The sequence below is a fragment of the Xenopus tropicalis genome, chromosome 9 (assembly GCF_000004195.4).
Source record: "Xenopus tropicalis strain Nigerian chromosome 9, UCB_Xtro_10.0, whole genome shotgun sequence".
NCBI lineage: Eukaryota > Metazoa > Chordata > Amphibia > Anura > Pipidae > Xenopus > Xenopus tropicalis.
In genome coordinates this window covers 40,161,111-40,183,214 of record NC_030685.2, presented here as the reverse complement: position 1 = coordinate 40,183,214, position 22,104 = coordinate 40,161,111, and the positions used below count along the sequence as shown (strand labels likewise).

General features: G+C 37.1%; 1 protein-coding gene across 1 annotated transcript in view; it reads left to right on the top strand.

Moving 5' to 3' along the window:
- The window catches only part of kiaa0556 (protein KIAA0556 homolog), a 72,578-nt gene extending 51,175 nt beyond the window's left edge, over nt 1–21,403 (top strand). Inside the window, exons 17-28 of the mRNA XM_002938284.5 lie at nt 1,275–1,483; nt 2,213–2,276; nt 3,178–3,355; nt 3,914–4,079; nt 7,499–7,656; nt 9,604–9,668; nt 10,409–10,519; nt 15,740–15,879; nt 17,234–17,335; nt 17,646–17,806; nt 19,250–19,335; nt 21,206–21,403. Of these exons, the coding sequence (XP_002938330.1) occupies nt 1,275–1,483; nt 2,213–2,276; nt 3,178–3,355; nt 3,914–4,079; nt 7,499–7,656; nt 9,604–9,668; nt 10,409–10,519; nt 15,740–15,879; nt 17,234–17,335; nt 17,646–17,806; nt 19,250–19,335; nt 21,206–21,264 (1,499 nt within the window). The 3' untranslated portion in view covers nt 21,265–21,403. The remainder of the gene's footprint in view (nt 1–1,274; nt 1,484–2,212; nt 2,277–3,177; nt 3,356–3,913; nt 4,080–7,498; nt 7,657–9,603; nt 9,669–10,408; nt 10,520–15,739; nt 15,880–17,233; nt 17,336–17,645; nt 17,807–19,249; nt 19,336–21,205) is intronic.
- The last annotated feature ends 701 nt before the right edge of the window (nt 21,404–22,104 follow it).

Sequence of the window (22,104 nt, the reverse complement as noted above, 5' to 3'; positions counted from 1 at the left end):
TCTGGCTTCTTTGATGGCTTACTCTTGTGTAAGCTTTAAATGGTATCAGTACTGTGATTAACTGCCCCCCTGCATGGTTATCACCTCAGATTCAGCTGTAATCCCCCGTATTGTTTAAAAATATAATCCCCTGTGTTGTTCACACCTTTTAGTTTCTGCATTGTTCACCCCCTGCAGTGTTCACACCTCAGGCTCAGACTGTAATCACTCACATTGTTCACCTCTTTACACCTCAGACATTGTATGTACTGCCTGGCCTGTCTATAGGCAGCATAAGGTAGGCAGAGTATGGCACACACAGGCAGCATAGGGCAGGGAGGGTATGGCACACACAGGCAGCATAGGACAGGCAGAGTATGGCACACACAGGCAGCATAGGGCAGGGAGGGTATGGCACACTCAGGCAGCATAGGACAGGCAGAGCATGGCACACACAGGCAGCATAGGGCAGGCAGAGTATGGCACACACAGGCAGCATAGAGCAGGGAGGGTATGGTACACACAGGCAGCATAGGGCAGGCAGAGTATGGCATACACAGGCAGAGTATGGCAGACACAGGCAGAGTGCTGCCTGTGTGTGACATACTCTGCCTACCCTATGCTGCCTGTGGGAGGTGAACCTGGCAGGGGTTTGTTCTGGGAGTTTGTTAGCAGTTGGAAATAGCCATTAAATGGTCCCTAAGGTGTGTAATTATATGCTGAGGGTTGCTGTGCTATCCACAGGGGAGGAGGAGGCATATGGATTTAAGGGTGTGTCTTAATATGACATAATATAATTCTTTAACATATGAATGATGGTTGATATCCCTGCAGTGACCATTGTGATAAAATGGGTGTGGTTTGAAGTGGTGTGGTTTTAAATTGGGGAGTGGCCAAAACTGGCTTCCATTAGCGGCTCTCCACTATGTATGTGAGAGAAATTCCGGCCCTCGGCTCCGCAGAAGTTGGACAGCACTGCTCTAGACTACTGTTAAGAAGCTAGGCTTAGGGTTCATCAGAAATCATCAGAGCATTAGCAGGAAATGAGGCTACATCTATAGCAGTTGGTCTACATGCTGGTGATTTGTTTAATTTAGAAATTTTAGTCTAATATGGTCTTAAGCAGCAACTCAACCATTAGTGTTTTTATTATTTTAAGGTATGAGTATCAGTCAGTTTATTTGGTTTTAATGTTTATTTTCAAATAATTTTCTTGGTTCATCATATAACTTCAGACTTTTAATATATCCAGTATTTTATTTTTGGTAATGTTGTACTTGTGTTGCATCATTAAGCTGCCGAGCAATTTGGTGATACCATTTTGTTTACAACTGATGATGAGATTCTTCAAGCAATGTCTCTTTTTGATGAAACATTTTCTGAAGAGCTTAAGGCTACAGAATCTTCAGCAGAACATGAAATCGACAGTCTTCGACCAAGTACTGCAGACAGTGTAGAAGAGGAAAGACCTTTTACACAAGCTGGTTTTAGTGAAAAATTGCAGGTAGGTTTATAGACATAATTTAGCTGTTATTTCAGATGTGAAATTTGAAACAAAAAAAACTATTTTATCTCTGTTAAACTGTTCCTAATAACATACATTATACATGTGCAGACAAATGTACATATCACAAATACATTTATATTTGTAAGTTCTTTCATTGCTACCATTCATTCTCTGCATATTTGTTGTGTGCAGGCTAAATTATAGGATAATAAAGACATCATATCAGTATAGTTAACAGAGAATCATAGCTGTATTTTTTTTATATGACCTTCTGTATTCCCCGTCCAAATAGTCCCAGAGTGCTAGGTCTGTAAGGCATATTGGGGCTGGGGGAGGTGAGCTTTTTAAGACCATAGCCACATTAATTGTGATAGTACAGCAAAAACCCAAATGGTTGGTGCTCACTGCAGGGATCACCCATCACTTATATGTGCAAGAAGTTTATTAAGTCATATTAAGCTACACCCTTAAAACCATATGCCTCCTCCTATTCCTGAGGATAGCAATCACGGCAATCCCCAGCACATAATAATTACGCACCTTATGGCGTGGGCCGCCAGTTGGACAGCACTTCCTTAGATTATACCTAAGGAGTGCAGAGGTAAAACTGGGCAGGAGGTTAGGTGCTCTAGTTGTTTGTCAGCAATATCATAATTCTTGTCATAAGCCATGCTTATATTCATTATTAATTTTTGCAGCAAAAACTTACCTGTTTGTCATTTGCAGAACAATATTTCCGATGTCTTTGAAAATAACTCTCATAAATTACCTGGGATATACAATGGCAAATGTAAGTTTTTATAAATATTTTTTCATTAGCTGTACATCATACGATAGGAGTTTGGAAATTTGGAGCTTTGTATATTAGTTTTCTCATTATATTTCATTTAACCTTTTATAATTTAAAAGCAATATTTTCCCTAGAAAAGTCCAGTTGTTTTAGACTTAATTCTACTAGATACTGTATTCAAAGAGAAGGCAATTTTAGATTAGACATGATTCATTTGATTAATTGTCATTGGTTTCCGGTGACACCAAAGGTATTTTTGGGAAATGAGTAACACATTTTCCTGTGTACCATCACCCCAAAATAGAGGAAGCTTTCTCCACCAGCAGTACTGTTGGCCCAAGGCAGAGCAGTGGCAGCAGTATAGAAACGTTGAAGTTCCTATCAGTTCAGGCAGCTGAGAGGTGTAAGGGACCTTTTGTTGAGAGGCTACTGGTGAGGGGGGAGGCAGGGGGATGTGGCATTATTCCAAATTGCAGAACAGCAGCAAAGAGACAGAGCACAAGTCACATGGCTGGGGGACTTGGATAGTAAGAAACTTGCTAGCCTCACATCAAACTTCAAAATGAAGTTCTTTTGAAAAAAGGATTTCAGGGCAGGATTTTGCTAGAAGAGCACTATTAACTGATGCTTTTTTTAAAAAAACAAAAAAAAAAAACATGCTTTCCCATGACAGTAAATTACCTTTTCTAATGTTTGTCAGTTTCACAGTTTTTTTGCCTGTGTTAACATATTCTTAACTTGCATTCTTTTTACGGGCAGCTTTTAATAGATGTTGAAAAAAGTCACAAATTTCATTCTTTTTTAAATGGCACCAATCATCTAAAAATTGTTTTCCCCACTGAAAATGCAAGCTAACTTCAAAAGGAACCTTTTCAGACTGTTTGACATTCTTTTTTCTCAGGCCTGCAGCTTAATTTCACAATGACATGGGGTGACCCACATTACCTTGGTCTAACAGGAATGGAAATTGTTGGAAGAGATGGCAAAGCACTGCCATTCACCCTAGCTGAGTTATCTGCGTGTCCTCACGATCTTAGCATCCTGCCAGAATACCATAATGATACCAGAACATTGGACAAGTATGTTGTAAACCATATATTTGATATTCTTGTTTCAGAGATCTTTTTGCTGTTCAGTTGTGTGTACACATGCCCAAATGCTTTTGAAAATTGTATACAGTATCACAATTACTTGCAAAACCAAGGCCTTAAATATCAGATGTTACATGCTGCTACCGAGCCTGTTAACATGGTTATTTCTTTAAGCAGATTTCAAAGAGCCACTTGAATGCATTATTTCTGTAACATCCATTAAACTGTAAGGCTGTATTAACACATCCTAATTCTAAACTCTGGTGACCTGTGGTAGCATGGACAAAAACATCTGTCTGCTTTTTAGTCTATTTATACATTGGCTTACAAAGCTGATGCCAAAGCTCAGCAAAACAGGACCTGCATTTCAGGTTTAATCACAGCACTTTTTGCAGGATTAGGATTTTTCCCAAATTCAATCCATTATTTATCCAAAACAGTGACTTTTTGCAGGCTGGTCTCAGTCTTTGTTAACCCATTTTTATGTATAAAATGTAACATTCATGCAACATTCACTATGTTTTTTTTCTTTTTTTTGTTTCCCAGACTTATAGATGGTGTTAATATAACTAATGAAGATTCTCATATGTGGCTTATTCCATTTACCTCTGGAGCAGATCACACAATCACAATTAATTTTAATAAGAGTGAGGATATTGCAGGGATCCGTTTTTGGAATTACAATAAATCACCTGAAGATACATATAGAGGGGTAAGGAATACAGGGGTAATAAATTTGCTTTATTCAGACAACGTTCTCTACGTGGAATCTGATTTTTGTCTGTTAATTTCAAATGTTTTTTTGGGAGGTGTAGTAAAATTTATAGATTTATTTTATATGTCTACCAATAAGGCATTTGAAATAAGAGCTGCACTTACTGTATATACTCAAGTATAAGCCTAGTTTTTCAGCACCAAAAATTTGCCGAAAAAGTCACCCTCGGCTTATACTTGAGTTGGGTGCCATGGGTCCCTCCAGACCAGCACCCTCTGTCCTTTGTGTGCAAATTAGGCCACCCACAACCAGACCCTCCAGTGCCCTGGCCTGCTCCCAAATTCATCTTCATCTACCATCCTCACCTGTCCCATTCTGCACTAGACATTGCACTTTATATTCTATATAAACTATATATAGTTTTGAAGGATTTTAATTCTTTGTGTTTAAATAAATATTTAAAAACATATACCCCACTCATTTAATGTCATTTTATTGGTATTTATTTTGATTATTGAAACTTAGCAGTAGCTGCTGCATTTCCCACCCTAGGCTTATACTCGAGTCAATAAGTTTTTCTAGTTTTTTAGGTAAAATTAGGTACCTTGGCTTATATTCGGATCGGCTTATACTCGAGTATATACAGTAATTATCTCTTTCAATTTTATTGAAGCCTTAATTTATGCTAAATTGTTGGAATTAAGAATTAAACAACTCTAGTCCACACCGTCATTTCAACAATCAAATTAAAGTCCATACCAATTACATGAATTTCAGCTTTGTCTCGTAACTAACATTCCTTTAGGTCATCTTTTCTCCATTTTTTTTTACTTTTTTTCCTTAAAGTTAGATTGCCCTAATTATTTCATTTCCTGTTTGGCTGTTACCCCTCTCTTGCCCTTCTATTATTTCTTTTCACATCTTCCTTTCTTCCGTAAGCTGTTCATATAGTTAAAGGTCTGTGTACCACATATGTGGCAACTGTCAACACTATGAAACCAGTCTTACAGATCTGATTGCTGTCATACAACTGCACGACAAAATTTTAGATTAAGCTGGAACTTTTATACCAGTGAGTGAAAAGCAAATTGCTTGATGATGCCTGCATATAATAGTTGCACACATACAAAAGGATGGCTAATTGAAGAGGACATATATTTGGCAAGTGGAAGCTCACTTAGAGCAGCCCTGGGGTTTATATAAAAGAAAACTCTGCTGTTGTTGGTGAGCTTTGGTTCAGCAACAGCTCAGTCTGTATGATGTAACTAAGCACCAGTAAAATGCACTCTTCATTTAAACAAAAAAAACAAAAATAAACGCTAGTATATGAAAGCTCATTAGAGAGTACTTCTTTTTTTTTGCTTTGATCAATGCACTCTGGGTTAGTGTATTGTGACACTTGAACCTACAGGGGGATCTGCTTCAGTGTCTTAGGGCCGCTTCCCACAGTCTTTTAGGGTAAACATAGCAGTCACGGAGGTTGCTCTCTTACAGGCAAGTGCCAGCAGTTTATTTTGTTACAAAACTTCAGTAACAAACACAAAATAAGAAACAAGACAATAAACCATTGCACCAGAGAGCTGGCTAAACACAGTTGGCAGCCTAACTACAGTTGGGTGGCTTTTCCCACTCCAACTTAACAAAAGAAAACAAAATCAGAAATCATCAGTACCTTTCCCATGCAGCGCAGCTCCTGCTACCTGTGTAGTGGGAAAGAGACTCCCCCTCCCCACACTGGAGTCTTTTTAAAAGGCTCTCAGCTGCAGCAATCACCTTGCTGCTAAGGTCTGTATTAAAGGTTTGTGATTAATTATTCCATGTTCCAGGGTACCCACTATGCAAAACCCTGGGAGAAACATATCGTCCATCAACAACTAACCCAGCCATTTTATTACAGTATCCAAAGTCCAAGAGGATCTTGGCATCTTCTTCAGGATAATTAAATAAATTACTATATTACTATGATACAAAATGCTAATATCTGTATAGTGTCATTGTCACTTTTTTTTTTTTTTTTTACTCTTGCTCATCGCCTAGAACTTTAGGTGTTGCACTTGGATATTATAGGGGATATTTATCAAAGGTAGAAAGTACAATTCGCTAGAGGATATATAAATGTATGGGAAACAGTGGATTATCAATTAGATTTGAAATGTCACCAACAAGTTAGAAAAGCAAAGATCTGATTGGTTGCTATGGGCAACATCACTGGTAATGTTGGCTTACACACTATAATAAATATGCCCCAAGATGTAGAATTTCTGGAAATGGAGATTGAGAACTTTGGACTAGTTATTTGAAGTACAAAAGAAGAAAATTCTGGTAGAGACAGATTGTCAGAAAATGTGTGGATTATCCTCAGATTTGTTTTTGGAGGTTAAAAATATCTAAAACCTTATTAAGTGGCAGTCCCATACCTGCTGCAATTGGTTCCTTGTTTTTTTTTATTTAGAAATCTCTGTGTTCAAGAGTGACCATGGGATTGCTAGTGCTTGTATTTAACTCAAAACTTTTAGCATAAGAGAGTGTGTTTTTTTCACTACTCTAGTGAATCTTGCATAATTAGGACATCTCTGAAATAGAAATATACAAAGGAATTTTATTTAAAACCTTAAAGAAATTTTCAGTAGTCACTCAAAAGACTTTTTTCCGCAAATATTAAATCATTTGCTGCAATACTTTAAAAAACAGTTTATTAGCTCCTTCCTATGATCAATAGTGTCTAGTATGGCGAATTTAGAATTATTCAGTAGCTTACAAGTTGTACAGTGTTTTTTTTACTTTTTGTATATATATAAGATATTCTTTTTTTTTGTAGTTTTTGCAGTTTTTAGCTAAAATGTGTTGTCAAATTCCTACAATTATCATATGTGCCCTGACAACTGGTTGCTCAGAGATAAATTGTATTTTGATCTTGGCTATTAAAGCAAGTCCCTTTTAACTATTAAATATATTTATAGTATTGCAGGTTACATGTCTATCTTTGGCTAATTCACGTGAATTTTTGACTAATTTGGCCATACAGGTGGTGGGCCCAATTGGACTGTTTTGTCCAGTTGTTTTACCCCCCCCCCCCACCGACCAGAGATTGCATAAATAACATAGGTTATGGTTAAAACCTGTGCAAAATGGTTTGGAGATGACTTAGCATCAACAGCCATATGCTGCCCTTAACTGATGCCATTTTACAGTCTTGCCAAGTAAAAAATCCTTATCCAACTCCTGTCATAGTTTTTGCTGTATACAAGGGGGAGCAAGTTGCTAACTTTGCCAAGAGTAGCCAGGTTGGCAGCCTTAATATGGACAAGGTAAGAAATCATATATGTTTTCTTGAAATAGATCATTCATATTGGGCATTGTTCCATCCACAAGTGAACTGTAGTAGTAAACAATGATTTTTCTTTATCCAATTATAGGGTAAGATTGTACATCTTACACTAGATGGACATACTATTTCTCCGCCAGAAGGGTTTCTTATCCGTAAAGGACCTGGCAACTGCCATTTTGACTTTGCTCAAGAGATTCTGTTTGTTGACTACATACATGAGAAACAAATAACAGACACACAATTAAGGTAACAGTATAAATTATCATTGTTTTCTTATGGACTCTATATTAGTGTGTGGAATGAGTGTGCCTCATTAAAGGAATACTGTCATGGGAAAACATGTGTTTCTCAAAAGGCATCAGTTAATATAGCTTTTCCAGCACAATCCTGCATTGAAATCCATTTTTCAAGCCAAACAGATTTTTTTTTTATATTTAATTTTGACATTTTTATTTCCCAGGTTGCCACAGCCATGTGACTTGTGCTCTAATAAACTTCATTCACTCTTTACTGCTGGGCAGTGATGTCACCCCCTACCTTTCCTCCTCAGCAGCCAAATAGCAGAACATTGGGAAGGTAGCAATAGCAGCTACCTTACACCTGTATTGCTAAAAGTGGTAGATACTGTCCAGCTTGGGATTCCTCCAGTTACATGGAGTAGGAGAAACAGTAGGTTATCTGAAATCATTTCTAATGTGTAGCACGTCTGAAAGCTCAGAATCAGGCATAATGTACTGCGATGGCTGCCTACACACCATCACAATACTATAACTTAGTGCTAGCATGGTTTTATGTGAAAGAGATCTTGCCAGATTAATTCAGTTGCCTTTTATGAAGAGGTGCAGGAAACCTGATGCTGGAATGGCAGTGGATGCCATCTACTTGGGTTTAAGCTAAAGCATTTGGTACAGTACTGCACAGAAAGTTAATGATAAAATTGAGAAATATTAGCCTGAAACATAATATTTGTAATTGGATAGAGAACTGGCTGAAGGATAGATTACAAAGAGTGGTGGTAAATGGAACATTTTCTACTTGGGCCAGAGTTGTTAGTGGAGTACCGCAGGGGTCAGTCCTTGGTCCTTTGCTTTTTAACTTGTTTATTAATGACTGGGAGGTGCGCATAAAAAGTACTGTGCTAAACTTTGGTAGTTATACATTAAATGATAGTGTGTTGTGGGGAGGATCTGGGGATTTTTGTAGATAACAAGTTGCATAATTCCAGGCAATGTTATTCAGTGGCTACTAAAGCAAATAAAGTACTCTCTTGCATAAAAAAAGAACATTGACTCAAGGGATGAGAATATAATTTTGCCTTTTTTATCAGTCTCTGGTAAGGCCTCACTGTGAGTATGTAGTGCAGTTTTGGGCTCCAGTTCTTAACCCTTTCACTGCCAGCCGTTTTGGTCAAAGCGGAACTTGTATTGCCAAACAGGCGAGGCAACTTTTGCGATTTGCCGAAATCGTCTGCGCAGCGTGTACCATCCCACCGGCGACTTACATTTTTGCCGGTGGGATGGTAGTTCGGGGAGATTAGTCGCCCGTGACAAGGGAGATTTGTCGCGGGCGACTAATCTCCCCGTGTGCCAGAGCCCTAAGGAAGCTGCCTGAAAGAGATAACTGAATGTGCCCTGTTTTTTTTTATTCTGGAACTGTGCTTTCTGTGAAAAGTTAGCAAAGACATTTTTCTTCTGTTTTTGTTCTGATTTTTGTTCTGAAAATAAATTTACCTTCCAACAACTGGCAGCTCCTGATCTTTGATAAATGCAGTAAGAACCCACACCCTAACAACCACTGGAGGTACAGATTTTGAATGGGGGGAACAATTGGACCACTGGCCTAAATGAGGGGATCTCAATTTCCATTTTCAGACCCAACAGTGCTGAGATACCCTGACTTCTGTCCATTGGGATTTGTGCTTTACTGATATTGTCCGATATGATGGCAGTATTCACTGTTTCTAAGTAGACAGTCTGCCTAAAATAATGGGTTAAAGATATGAAACTCATGCCTTTTAAAGGTGTTGATGCCACACTTGGTCAAAAATATATACACTTATATATCAATAACCCTTGCCTTGTAGGTGATTCCTACACTAAATATAACGGTGTATTAGTAGTGTAGTAATTATTTATTTTTTAATTTGTTTGATGTGTATTTCATTGCATATTTTTTTTTGTTGCTTTTATGTAGAAGCCATTCAAAGTGCATGGAGTTTGCGGCAATGGATTATGAGGCACCGTTGATGCCATGTGGTTGTATCCTTTTGTGTTATTTAGCATTATTTATTCTCTTTATAGTATATGGAAATTTCGAGCCATTATTCAAAGCTTTTAGTGTATTTTCTTGCTCTTCAATAAATATGGCATTGCTCATATTTAGCCGTATACATACATAGTTACATCTGTGGATTAAAAAACATACATGTCCATCAAGGTCAGCCCTTAATAGATATTTGATTTTTAACCACAACTACTTTTTAACCATGTGTCTGTATGACATAGTGACTAGCGACTAAAGAGATATGCTTTCTGTTTAGAACTTTACATATACATTAGACAAGATATGTGATGAATCTGTAATGAGAACTGGAACTAATTTTCTGATGTATGTGCTAAATCGCATCAGTGTATTTACCTGTAGCAGGGAATCAAATCCATACTCTCATTTTTTAATTGGTACAATATTAATCAGCTGTACCATATTCTCGTACGCATTCTTTTTGATGCTGCTATATCCTTGCAGAGAACTCCTAACAAATGGTACAATACAATGTATCTTTCAGATGGTAATATAAAACTATATCACTAAAAAAATGAATTGTCAGTCTTTTTGGCCACTGTTGCACTGTTAAAATATGTATAAAATGTTGATACGTTGTTACATTGTCTATCATAAGAATACTGTAGTTGGATGTGGAGATTTACAGTAACATGCTTTCATGTTGCATAAAAGTGTACTCTCTTTAAAATTTAATTTTCTTAACGCTGATTTTCAGTTATCTTTCAGCTGCAACTTATTACCAGCTGGGGAGACCCATACTACATTGGCCTAAATGGTCTTGAGATGTTCAGTGAACATGGAGAAAAGATCAACCTCACTGAAAACAGTATCCTTTGCTAAAGTAATATGAGACATTCAGTACACTACTTACAATTTAAAAGCCTAACCATTTTCTGTAAAGATTACAGGTATGGCAACCCTTTATCCAGAAAGCTCTGAACTATGGGAATTCCATCTCCCATAGTCTCCATTTTAAGCAAATCTAATTTTTAAAAATGGTTTTCTTTTTCTAAAAAATAATAAAATGGTACGGGTACTCCTGTTTCTTCCAACACTCCAAAAACATCCAGGCTGGTAAACTGGCATCTGGCTAAATTGACCACTGTCCACTGTGGGGCAGTGAATGATGCATAATCTCTGTAAAGTGCTGCCAAAATACGTTGCCACTATATAAATAACAGGAAATAAATAAATTATTTTAGCAGACTTAAGGTATGTACTTGTATTCCTAACTAAGCTGTGTGAAACAGAAAAACAGTTGCATTTATTAAATGTTAAAATGATTTTTAGGACACAGGTATGGTGATCTAAATTATGAAAAGATACCCTATTTCAAAAACCTGAGGTTCCAAGTGTTTCAGGTTTTCTATGCCTGTAATTTAAATAATTATAAGTACCGTAATTGTAATATTTAATCTGTAAATGCAGAGGTGATACTACATTAATAAAGCATCAAGGAAATTCTTATATTTTTCATTTTTTACTATAAAATATATAGTTTAAACAAAATCATATTATTTTACCATTTTAAAATCCTGGTATAGCAGGATAAGACCAAGAGGTATGTGATCAGCTGAAATGAGTACACAACTTGGAAGCCTGGGGTTTAGACAGCATTATATTGTTTTTTGAATGCAGCTTGACAAATAGATCGCAGAAAGTACATTAAACATAACAATTGAATACAACTGACATTGCCATGCCTGCTATGGTTTGCATGCAGATAAACACATGGGCACAGCAATGCAATATTACTGTATAAATAGTCAGGCAAAAACTACATTTAATCCTTTATGAAGCAATATGTAGGAGCAATAAAATGTAGAGGGATCATCCAGGATTTTCTTCTTTCTAATATCCAATACTAATTAGATTTCTAAATGTCAGTTTGCTCTTTATCCAAAGTAAATTATTTGCTCTTCAGCTCAAAAATGTAGCAGTGTGCTTAATAATACTATTCATACTTTTATGTCCACATAGGGCAGTTTATAAATTTACACTTTCAGACACCTGTAGATCAACTGGGTGATCAAGCTTGTTAGACCTTGCCAGAAGAGGCACCTGCCTAGGGAGCACAGTGAGGGGACGCTAGCAGGTACCTCTGTGCCAACCCCTAGTCTGGAAGTTCTGCATGCCGCGCAGCCTCCCCACGTGTGCGTGTGTCCATTTGTGCATGCCTGGGGGGTGGGGGGAACGGTGAGGGCGATGTGGCCAGTCGGATCGCCTAGGGTGCCCGTCCGAGTTGGCCCACCTCTGAACCTTGCTGAAAAATTGTAAAGAATCACTGTTATAAACCAGTGGATGGGAAAATGTTTGCATATTATACTGTAATACCCCATTAGGCTAATGCCACACAGGGCATATTCTCGGCAAGCTGAAAAAAACATTCACAGAGAATACGCCCTGCTACTGTAAAATCCTCCTACCTGTGCCTGCACCCAATAGGATGGAATATGCTCGGGTGCAGGCACATGTAAGAGGATTTTCAAGTGTATGTAGCATATTCTCGGCAAGTGGATTTCGTCATGCCGAAAATACGCTACATACGCTCTTGATGTGTGCTAGGCTAACTAATACAGCTTTCTTACAGCAAGAATATCTTCTGTGTTATTGAGAGTAGTACAATCTATTAAGCCATAAGCATTCCATTAAACAAAAAAAATCTTAAATAGATAAGTCAAAACAACTGATTTTGACATAGTAAGATTAAATTTGGCTAGTTTAGTATGGCTTTTTGCATCTGTGTTAGTATCCGTTTATTACTAGGTAGCTGAAAGAGGTATATCTTGATTCTATAAAAATTATAAATTGTCATAATATTATTAGCGCACTTCATAGGGATCTTTCTCTTCCTCAGATTCTTTAATTCTTTCAGTTTTTAAAATTATCTAAAGCAGTTCAGTAGTATGTGGTCTTTTTTTTTTAAAAAAGCTTAGTGTCTTTTTAAAGAGCTTATTAAGCTTTAAACCTACTTGTATAACATTATTTTTATAATCCAGGCTATAAATATTTATCACAGTTGTACAGCATTGCTAAAAAACATTTATCTCTAAAGACAATCATTTTAGTAGCTTTATTTTACTATCACCTTTTAGGAAAAATCTGAAGAGTATTTAGATGCAAGTGTGTATAATGCCATATTTAAAGGGATTCTATCACAGGAAAACATCTTTTACAAAAGCATGATTTATCTACACTCCTCCAGCAGAACCCCACATTAAAATCCATTTTTCAAAAGAGCAAACAGATTTTTTTGTATTTAATTTTGAAATGTTAGTTCCCAGGTGCCCTTAGCCATGTGACTTGGACTCTGATAAACTTCAGGCACGCTTTACTGCAATGCAAGTTGAAGTGATATCACCCCCACTTTCTCTAACAGTGGCCCATCAGCAGAACAATGTGAAAGTAGCAAGATAACATCAACCTGGCCCCAGTATTGCTAAAAATACTCCCATACCCCAGTTAGTGGTGGATATATACTCAATAGTAACTCCAGTAAAGGTCCCCATACACGGGCCGATTCTATCTGCCGATATCGGCCCCTTAGACCGATTTGGCAGCTAATCGACCCGTGTATGGGCACTACCGACGGGCCTTCCCAACTGATATCTGGCCTGAAATCAGCAGGTTAAAATCAATCGGGCAGGTTAAAAAATCTAGTCGGATCGGGGACCGAATCGGCTCGTTGATGTGGTTCCCGAACCGACTGCCCATTGCCGCCAATATAATTCGATCGTTCTGGGGAATTAGCCTACGCGTTCCCCGATATCTCCCACCTATAGGTGGGGATATCGGGTGAAGAATCTTAACGTGTATGGGGACCTTTACACTGAGTAGGAGAAACAATTGCTTATCTGAAAGCAGTTCTGTTGTGTAGCGCTGGCTCCTTCTAAAAGATCAGGATCAGGCACAATGACCTGGGATGGCTGCCTACACACCAATATTACAGCTAAAAAAACAATCTTTTTTGGTTCAAAAATAACATTTTAAATGGTAGAATGAATGTACACAGTTTAATTTATTAAAAACTACACTAAAAAAATCATGATGGAATCCCTTTAATTGCATTAAAAGCAAGGTCAGTGATCGGTAGATCCGAATAAATCCAAATAGAAAAAGCATGAACAAAAAAAAGTTGTGGAAAAAACATGAAAACAGTGACTTTTTTTGCATTGTTGCATAAAAGCCAGCATCCAGCTTGAGGTCCAGATTGTAAAAATGACATCTGCCATTTACTTCTACAATATTCCAACAGGTCTAAGCTGGTGTATTTTTTCGGATTTGTTGCATAATAAATCGTGAAAAAAACGTTTCGGCAACAAAAAACCAAAAAAAATAGACAAATAGAAAATGCCCCCTATAGTTTTGTCTACTTTTTGATGTGTTGTGAAAAGCAGCAGTAACTTTTTCTGGGCAGCTCTGCCTTTAGTCAAGACCCATTTGTCTAGAGTGTTAACTACGTAGTTATCAAAAAGAATGTTGTTGGAGCTCAGAAATATATTTTTTATGTCTTTTTTTGGAGCTGTGTTTCTTGTAAGCATGTTTTCTGCACTGCTTGGAAGCTGAACCAAGGAATGATGGAATTGATTTGACACTAAGCACTGAAACTCCATACACCCATTTTTAGATCACCCGTTTTTCCCCCCACATGTAGCTAAATATGCCCCCCCCCCCCAGTCATTCATTAATAGAACAGGGGAATAAGAAGCTGAAGGCATGACATCCCCCAACCACCCACAACCTACTTTTTTAAACTACGTGCCCGTATACACAGTAGAGTTCAAAGCCATAAACCTAAGATTTAACGTTTTTCTGGAGATCCTGTATTATTTTATTTTTACTAGCAGAAATGTATATATATATAAATATACCATCTAAAGGTGTAAAAAAGATTGTTTAAAAGCCTTACTCATTTACTGACAGAAGGACAAACTGCAAAGACCAGGTGCAAGCCATCACATATTTATTCTGATGTTCGAATGATGGCGCACCTGCTGGTGTAGGGCGGAATGGAGCCCAGCACACCTACCTACACTACACAAGAACAGGGCTGCCTTGTGCCTGTCACCGCTGTGACCTGAGCCTGGCACTCAATTGTTATTTTGGTGGGAGTTGTATAGTACAGCAGATATAAGTGCTATTTGAATGATGAATGCACTTGAATGCACTTTTTATTCAGATTCACCAGAAATAAAGACTTTTTTCGATTACGTTTTATATATTTTTTTTTAATTTCTCAATGCTTTTCACCTGCTTATGTCCCTATAGAGAAGCTCTGTAAGGGGGATTTTAATTTGATATATTAGTTGATACAGTTGTTTTCTTTGGCCTTTCTGAGCATAAGTAATGAGTTTGACCTGTCAAATTTTATAATAGTTACAAATATTCCATAGGTGGTGCCGAAAACTGTATTAACTAATGTTGCAAATAGTAAAAGTTCAGCATCAGCACTTGGAGTACGGTGTTGCTGTGACTGAAACACTAGAGAAAGTTGTAGTAACATTTAACCCTTTAAGTGCCACAAAACATAGAATCTACGTTCTGTGGATAAAAGTACATTCTGTTGCACTTTTAGGTCTGTGAGCTTCCTGTTCATTCCCCACCCCCTTGGCAATAAGAAGAGGCGGGGGTTGAACGGACCCTTGGGCACGATTGCCCAGGGGCCCCATAGGCAACAGCAGGCACATGCAAATTGCGTGCCTTTGCTGTTTAGAGTTCTAATACTATAAAGTAGTAGTATTTTTTTTTTTTTTTTAAATAATAGTTTAGTGCCTGAAATTATGAGATTCCAAAGCTTTGACAGGGCATCTAAGCACAAAAAATGATCACAATGTACTGAAATTTTAAATGATAGTTTGGAACCAATATGAAGATATTAAGTTCAATAATTTGCTAGGTTTATTGTTATGGTATTAATATGTTTTCATTTTATTTAAATGCCCTAAGACCCTGGATGAGTTTGAAAATAGACACACACTACATTTGTTTTTAAGCATTTCAGCTATAAGAAACCAATGCTTATTGACTCCTTAATTTTATTGATCAGATATTGCAGCTTTTCCAGAAAGTATAAACGTTTTAGATGGAGTGTGTGGAGATGTTAGAACACCTGATAAGCTCATTGACAATGTGAATGATACTTGTGATGGAAGACACATGTGGCTTTCACCGATTCTTCCTGGCATGGTAATCAACTGAATTCATTGATTGTTGATAACTAAACATAAAAATACATTTGCCCATGTAAGAATAAGCTTTTGAGCAGCGATAAAGATTTTCCATCCCTTTTCCATCGTCTGTTGGAAATATTTAAAGGTAGATCCTGTTGGATCAAACCTTTATGTAAGCTTACGTTTATTCATCTTGCCAAGGAACAATCTATCATATCACTTCCCATCACCCTTCTAGTGTTTTCATTTCCTTCAAATAAAATAGCAGGGTAAGCTCTCCGCAGGGTAAATATATCACACAAAGACCTAGTTACGTAGGCATAGGCTGCAGAGGAATCATCCAAGTTGTATAGCTTATAGCCTTCAGTAAGAAATGCCATAAAACCTTGCCAGCATATGTTTTCTCATGTGCTAAAGACTATTCCGCAGAGGAATTTAAGTACAGTTGTATACTGTTTATATACAGCCTTATATGATTTTATGAATTGAAGTAAAACCATAATTGGGTGTCTACATGGCACAGGCCATTTCACCCCCCACAGGCTGGAAGTCATTAAGCTCCTCTCTAACCTTGTTCCTTGTTTAAGTCATCAAAGAGTTGAAGTTGATTTGCTTTCTAGAGCATCTGTGCATCACCATGTCTCCTCCTGCTAACTGCAAGCAGGAGTGTTTTCAGTTCAGCAAATGAGGTGTTATAAGGCAAGCCATGGTTACACAAGCATTATACTCTATGGAGATGATGTGAGTAGCGATGAGGCTGATGGTGGGCAAGAGGCCATAGTCCCAACCTACAGAGAGGAATGTAAGTTTGAGGAAACATGGGCCATTCACTGATTCTCTGAAAACCAGAGGGAGCAGAATCCATTATTTCAATGCAAAACAATGTAAGGAAAGAGTTGAGTAACTTTGCAAGCCAATATGAGTTGGGGAAATGGTCCATAGCAGCTTATCATGGTTTCCTCTAAATCTGAGGGTTGTTTTTTACAAAAAGCCCTTTAATATTAATTACTAGAAATGTTTATGTTATGACATGCAGAAAGAATATGTTAGTATCACAGCTGCTAGAAAAGATAGAAGAAATAAGTAAGATGATTATAGCTTTAGTTCAGGGCTGAAAAAATTTCCCCCAAACTCCATTATATCCTTTAAAGGTGTTAATATTTTCCTTACAACAAAAATAATAATTAAATTGTTGTGCATAATTAATTTTAAACCATTTCTAATGTCAAGAAAAGTTAAAGAAACTCAATTCAATAGTTGAATAGGAATTAGAACCTACATAACTGTTATAGAAGTATGCTTGCATTCATTTTTTTGTAATGGGGATTGATAAATCTGTTAACTTTTTTTACATTCTTCAATTTTAACAGGTCAATAGGATTTATGTTGTCTTTGATCAACCAACTACAGTGTCGATGATAAAAATGTGGAATTATGCTAAGACCCCACATAGAGGGGTTAAAGAATTTGGTGTAAGTGCTACATTTTGATTCTACCTTCAGTTAGTTTTAACTGATATTCTCTAAAGAATCACAATAGAGCGTTCTTTGATAAATAGCAGTACATTACAAATGCAACTAGATTATGTATGTAATATTTGGGAAATTTTACATACATTTTTACAGTCAATTATTGGTACAAACATTACAGTAAATGCAAAATGAAAAAAAAAACACTTGTAATTTATAATACATGGTTTGGGGGTTGCATGATTCCGTTTTTTTTGGGAAATTTAGTACATTGCTCATTTCTTCATTCAATTTTTGCTCATTCCACTTTCAGCTCCTTGTGGATGATCTTCTTGTGTACAATGGGATTCTAAATCAAGTCAGTCATATATCCCATGGGATCTTACCAACATGTGATCCTGTAATCCCTTATCATACCATTCTCTTTGCAAATCCTGAGAAATTTTCAGAAGCTGACAGAAGAACTGCCATATGGTACAGTATCTATTACCAATAATCTTTTGCTAGAAGAAATAATACATGCTGTACAACAGAGGTCCCCAACCACTGGGCCGTGAACAGCATGGGACTGGGCCATCGGTGTTCCCCTGAGCGTCAAGCACCACCAATTCAGTACATGAATGCGCGCGCTGCGCAACTGAAGACAAAACTAATGCACCGCACATAAAGGCGCAATTGAACGCGTTGTACACACATCCGCACCTGCAATACATGCTGCACCCGTAACACCCCCCCCCCCCTCTTCCGTGGAAACATTTTCCTGTTAGTAACCGGTCCGTGGCGCAAAAAAGGTTGGGGACCCCTGCGTACAATACATACATCATGTATACCAAAAAGAGCATGTTATGTGTAATAACATGATGAACTCAGACCAATAGATTTCTATACAAATAGGATTGCTACAATCTTGGAACATTGTGTGTCCCCTCGGATACACGCAGACGGGGTTGTCAACTTTTATGGTAGAAAATAGCTGCCTTTTTGTTTCTGTTATCTTTACTGCTTGTCAATAATATTTTTTTATTGGCAAGGTGGCAACCCTGCATGCAGATGAATGTACTATCATACATTTATATATTTGCAGGCATCAAGAGTTTATGGCCACTATTAATGGGCATATTCACCTTTATAACACGTTCATGAAATAAACATATTTTCCCATTTAATGAATATTGGCAATTTAGCTGCTGTGCATGCTTTCTTCATTTGCATATCTTTAACCTGATTGGCTGGATCACAGTAACTAGTTGAATCAATGATATGTAAAAGAAGGAAAATAACCAGCAAGAAAGAGTGCATGTGCAGAAGCATGTGTGCCTGTGTCAGATTTCTCGCAAAGTAGGGTTCCAGGCTGATGTTACAATCATCCCATGTTTTGTTATCCTTGTTATCTAACAGCTGTAAAAATGATCTGCTTTGAAAGTTATTTATATAAACAGTCTTCAGTGTAGCTTTGCAAAGAACCATTTGGGGTCCTCTGAGACCCTTTATATTACTTAATATTGAAGATAAGCTATTTATAACTTTATAGCTTACAGTGGTTTTAGTACTTAAAGTGTACTTGTTTAAGTCCCAGAATCTTGCATTGCACTGTGAATGGGGTGGGGAAATGGTTGCTGACAACACAGGTAGACTATTGTAGTTAAATGTAATAAAAAATTACATTTTTTTTTGGAAGTTCAGAAAGTGTTTATGAATCTTTTCTACATACTGTAAGCCCAATTGAATGAGCTCATGTCTAAAAGGTAGGTATATTTTTCCTTTAATGTCCGTTCATAGCACTAGGTTCTGGAGGGGCTGCAATCAGCACTGGACTTTGTCAACTTACTCAAAAGTTTAGGAATGCATTTTTAATTCTATCAGCTTTAACTTACTGTTAGCTTCTTAGAAATAAGTGAAAATATTTTTATTAAACAGTAATCAAGTGGAAGATCAAGATGTAAGGATGATGAACGACAATAAGATTGTTGTCACTTCCAAGAAGAAACAAGTTGCTGATCCAGGTTTAGTAGATATTTTTATATTTTAAACATACATTTTGCCTTAAAGGAGAACTAAACTCTAAAAGTTAATATGGCTAGGAATGTCATATTTTTATATTCTGAACATATTGAATCAACCTAAGGGTCCAGCATCTCTATAGCAGTAATGATCCATTAGAAGTGTCTGCGACATTCACAATGCACTCTGGGCAGCTGTCGAGAAGTTAAACTAAAGGGACGTAGCAAATTATCGAGCATAAAATAAGGTTTGAGGGTGATGCTACAGGGCTGATTACTAATTTCTGATCTTTATAACATTGGTTTCAGAGCTGTGTTGCACCAGCAATCTGTATGATTTACTAATCAGCCTTATATTGTGACATTTATATTCTGTATATACAGTATATTGTGATTCGGTCCCTAAGTTCAATAACTGACAGCAGCACAGAGCATGTGCAGTGAATCAGCAGAAAAGATGATGGGGAGCTACTGGGGCATTTTTGGAGGTACAGATCTTCCCTGCTAAAGGGCTGGGGTTGACTTGGGCTGGTACAGAAACCTAAAACTTTATATACAAAATTTCTAGCCTACTTCTTTAGTTAAACTTTAGTTTTCCTTTAATACTTCTTCTTACCGTTTTAACAGTTTATTTATTGCTTTTCACAGGTAGAATAAGGCTATAAGACCCTACCAGATGGTGGTTACCTTGAAGGTCACTATAGTGTGGTTATAGATTATAACTTTGTTAAGATTGCATATTAGCCATGGGTTTTGGATTTTGTGATTTTCCATAGCCTTGAAGCCCATAGGAGCTAGCTTATGCAGGCTGTGTCAAGTGAAAATAAAATATGCACTGAAACTTTTCTAATAATCATTGGCATGGTTTCAGCTTGCTGCTAATTTCCAGGGACCAAAACTCCTGAGGGCATTTCTTTGTTACATCTGACCATAGTTGTTATATTTGCTTCATCTAAAAAAATAATATAAAACCTTGCCCTTTCTGCATGTTACTTCTAGGCCTTAAGCAGTCCGGTGTGTTTGAAGGATTGTGAACCCTTTTGTTGAATAATTCTGTATAAATATGAAATTTGAAATTATTGATAATAGAAACCCAATGAAAAAAAAAACATTTTACTTGCTTATTTATTGAGGAACATGATCCAAAGTTACATACTTGTGTGTGGCAAAACTATATGAACCTCAAAAATGATCTGTTCATTTGGAGGGGAAATTAGGTGTTTAATTAATAAAACTAAAGCTCAGGGGAAGGTGCAGCATGCAGCAAGACAGCCCTAAATACCTAATAATGGTTAAAGCAGAGGAAAGTTAAGGTTTTAAAGTCAAACTTTAGGCTTTAATGCTGTAGAAGTATTGTGGATAGACCTGAAAGAGGAAAGAAGGCCCGCTAACAGTCCTGACTTAAAGTTGTTCTGTAAAGAGAATTTGGCTAAAATTCCTTTAAGGTGATGTAAACGACTGATCAACAGTTACTGGTAAAATGAGTTGCAGTTTTTGTTGCCCGAGGGAGACACCCCTGTTACTGAAAGCAAAGGTTTACATACTTTTGCCAAACACAGATAAGTAACTTTGTATCCGTTTGCTCAGAATATTAGCAAGCATTATGATTTTGACTAATTTGCTTAATTGGGTTCTCGTTATCTACTTTTAGAATTTGTGCGAAAACCAGATCAGTTTTTAAGTCATATTTATGCATAAGTATTTTCAAAACGGCCCACAAACCTTCAAGCACCACTGTACATTTGTATTGTGTTTTAATAAGAGTTATATTTGCTTCATTCAGTAGAAACCATTGAACTCTGTGCCTGCACCATCTTCCTGTCTGTCATACACATTTACTGTGGTAACACTCTGTTCTATGTTTTCTCTGCAGCTCTTCGTCCAAAAACATGTCTAACTGAGAGAGGAAGTGGGAAAAAAACTAAATTCTAAGGTTACCTTGGATTCTAATTTGTAACTATAATATTATTGTCAATAAACCTTAGCAGAATTATTTATACTGAACATGTACAAAGTTTTTTATGTTTCTTTGGGATGTCATTTTTAAAAAAATAAATGACATTTTACAGTTGTTTGTTTCTGTTCTTCTAATCCTTATTAAATGCTATGTCATAATTTCATAGCATATTCAAATCTGTTGCATTAAATGACAATTTACTATCAAATTCCCTGGTGGCAATTAGTGAATAAAACCAAACACATTGGTCTGGTGAGATTGGCCTATGAATGTTCTGCGCCGCCATCTTGTTTCCTCATTTAGGGATCTTTTGCACCTTCTGGGACCGGCAAAGAATGGTAATATCAAAACATTGACTATACTGTGCATGTACTGGTCCAAGAGCAATAAGAGGGATCCCTGGGAAAAGAAAATAAAATGGCAGCATGATTCTCAGATGGAAAGTATATCATCATTTGCCAAAAACTATACAAACACCTAGTGACATCCAGCCTGGGACCAGTTAAGCCAACCAGCATGTGATATTGCCATAGATTTTACTGGAGGATTGCTATGATGCCAAATATAAAGGGGCTGTTATTACTGCAGTGAATGCATCAGATGATACAGTATTTATTTGACTATGCAGAGACCCTCTAAGTGCATTTTTGGATAGTTTCCTCTGGTGTTTCATTGAACTCTTTTGAATGCTGCAAAACAGTGTCTCCTTGGACCCCAGCATAAAGCAGGAATAGATATTTGAAATGTTGCAGAACTACAGCTCCTAATAACCCCACATAATTTGAGCTGGTGGCTTTATTTTGGTAACAAAGCAC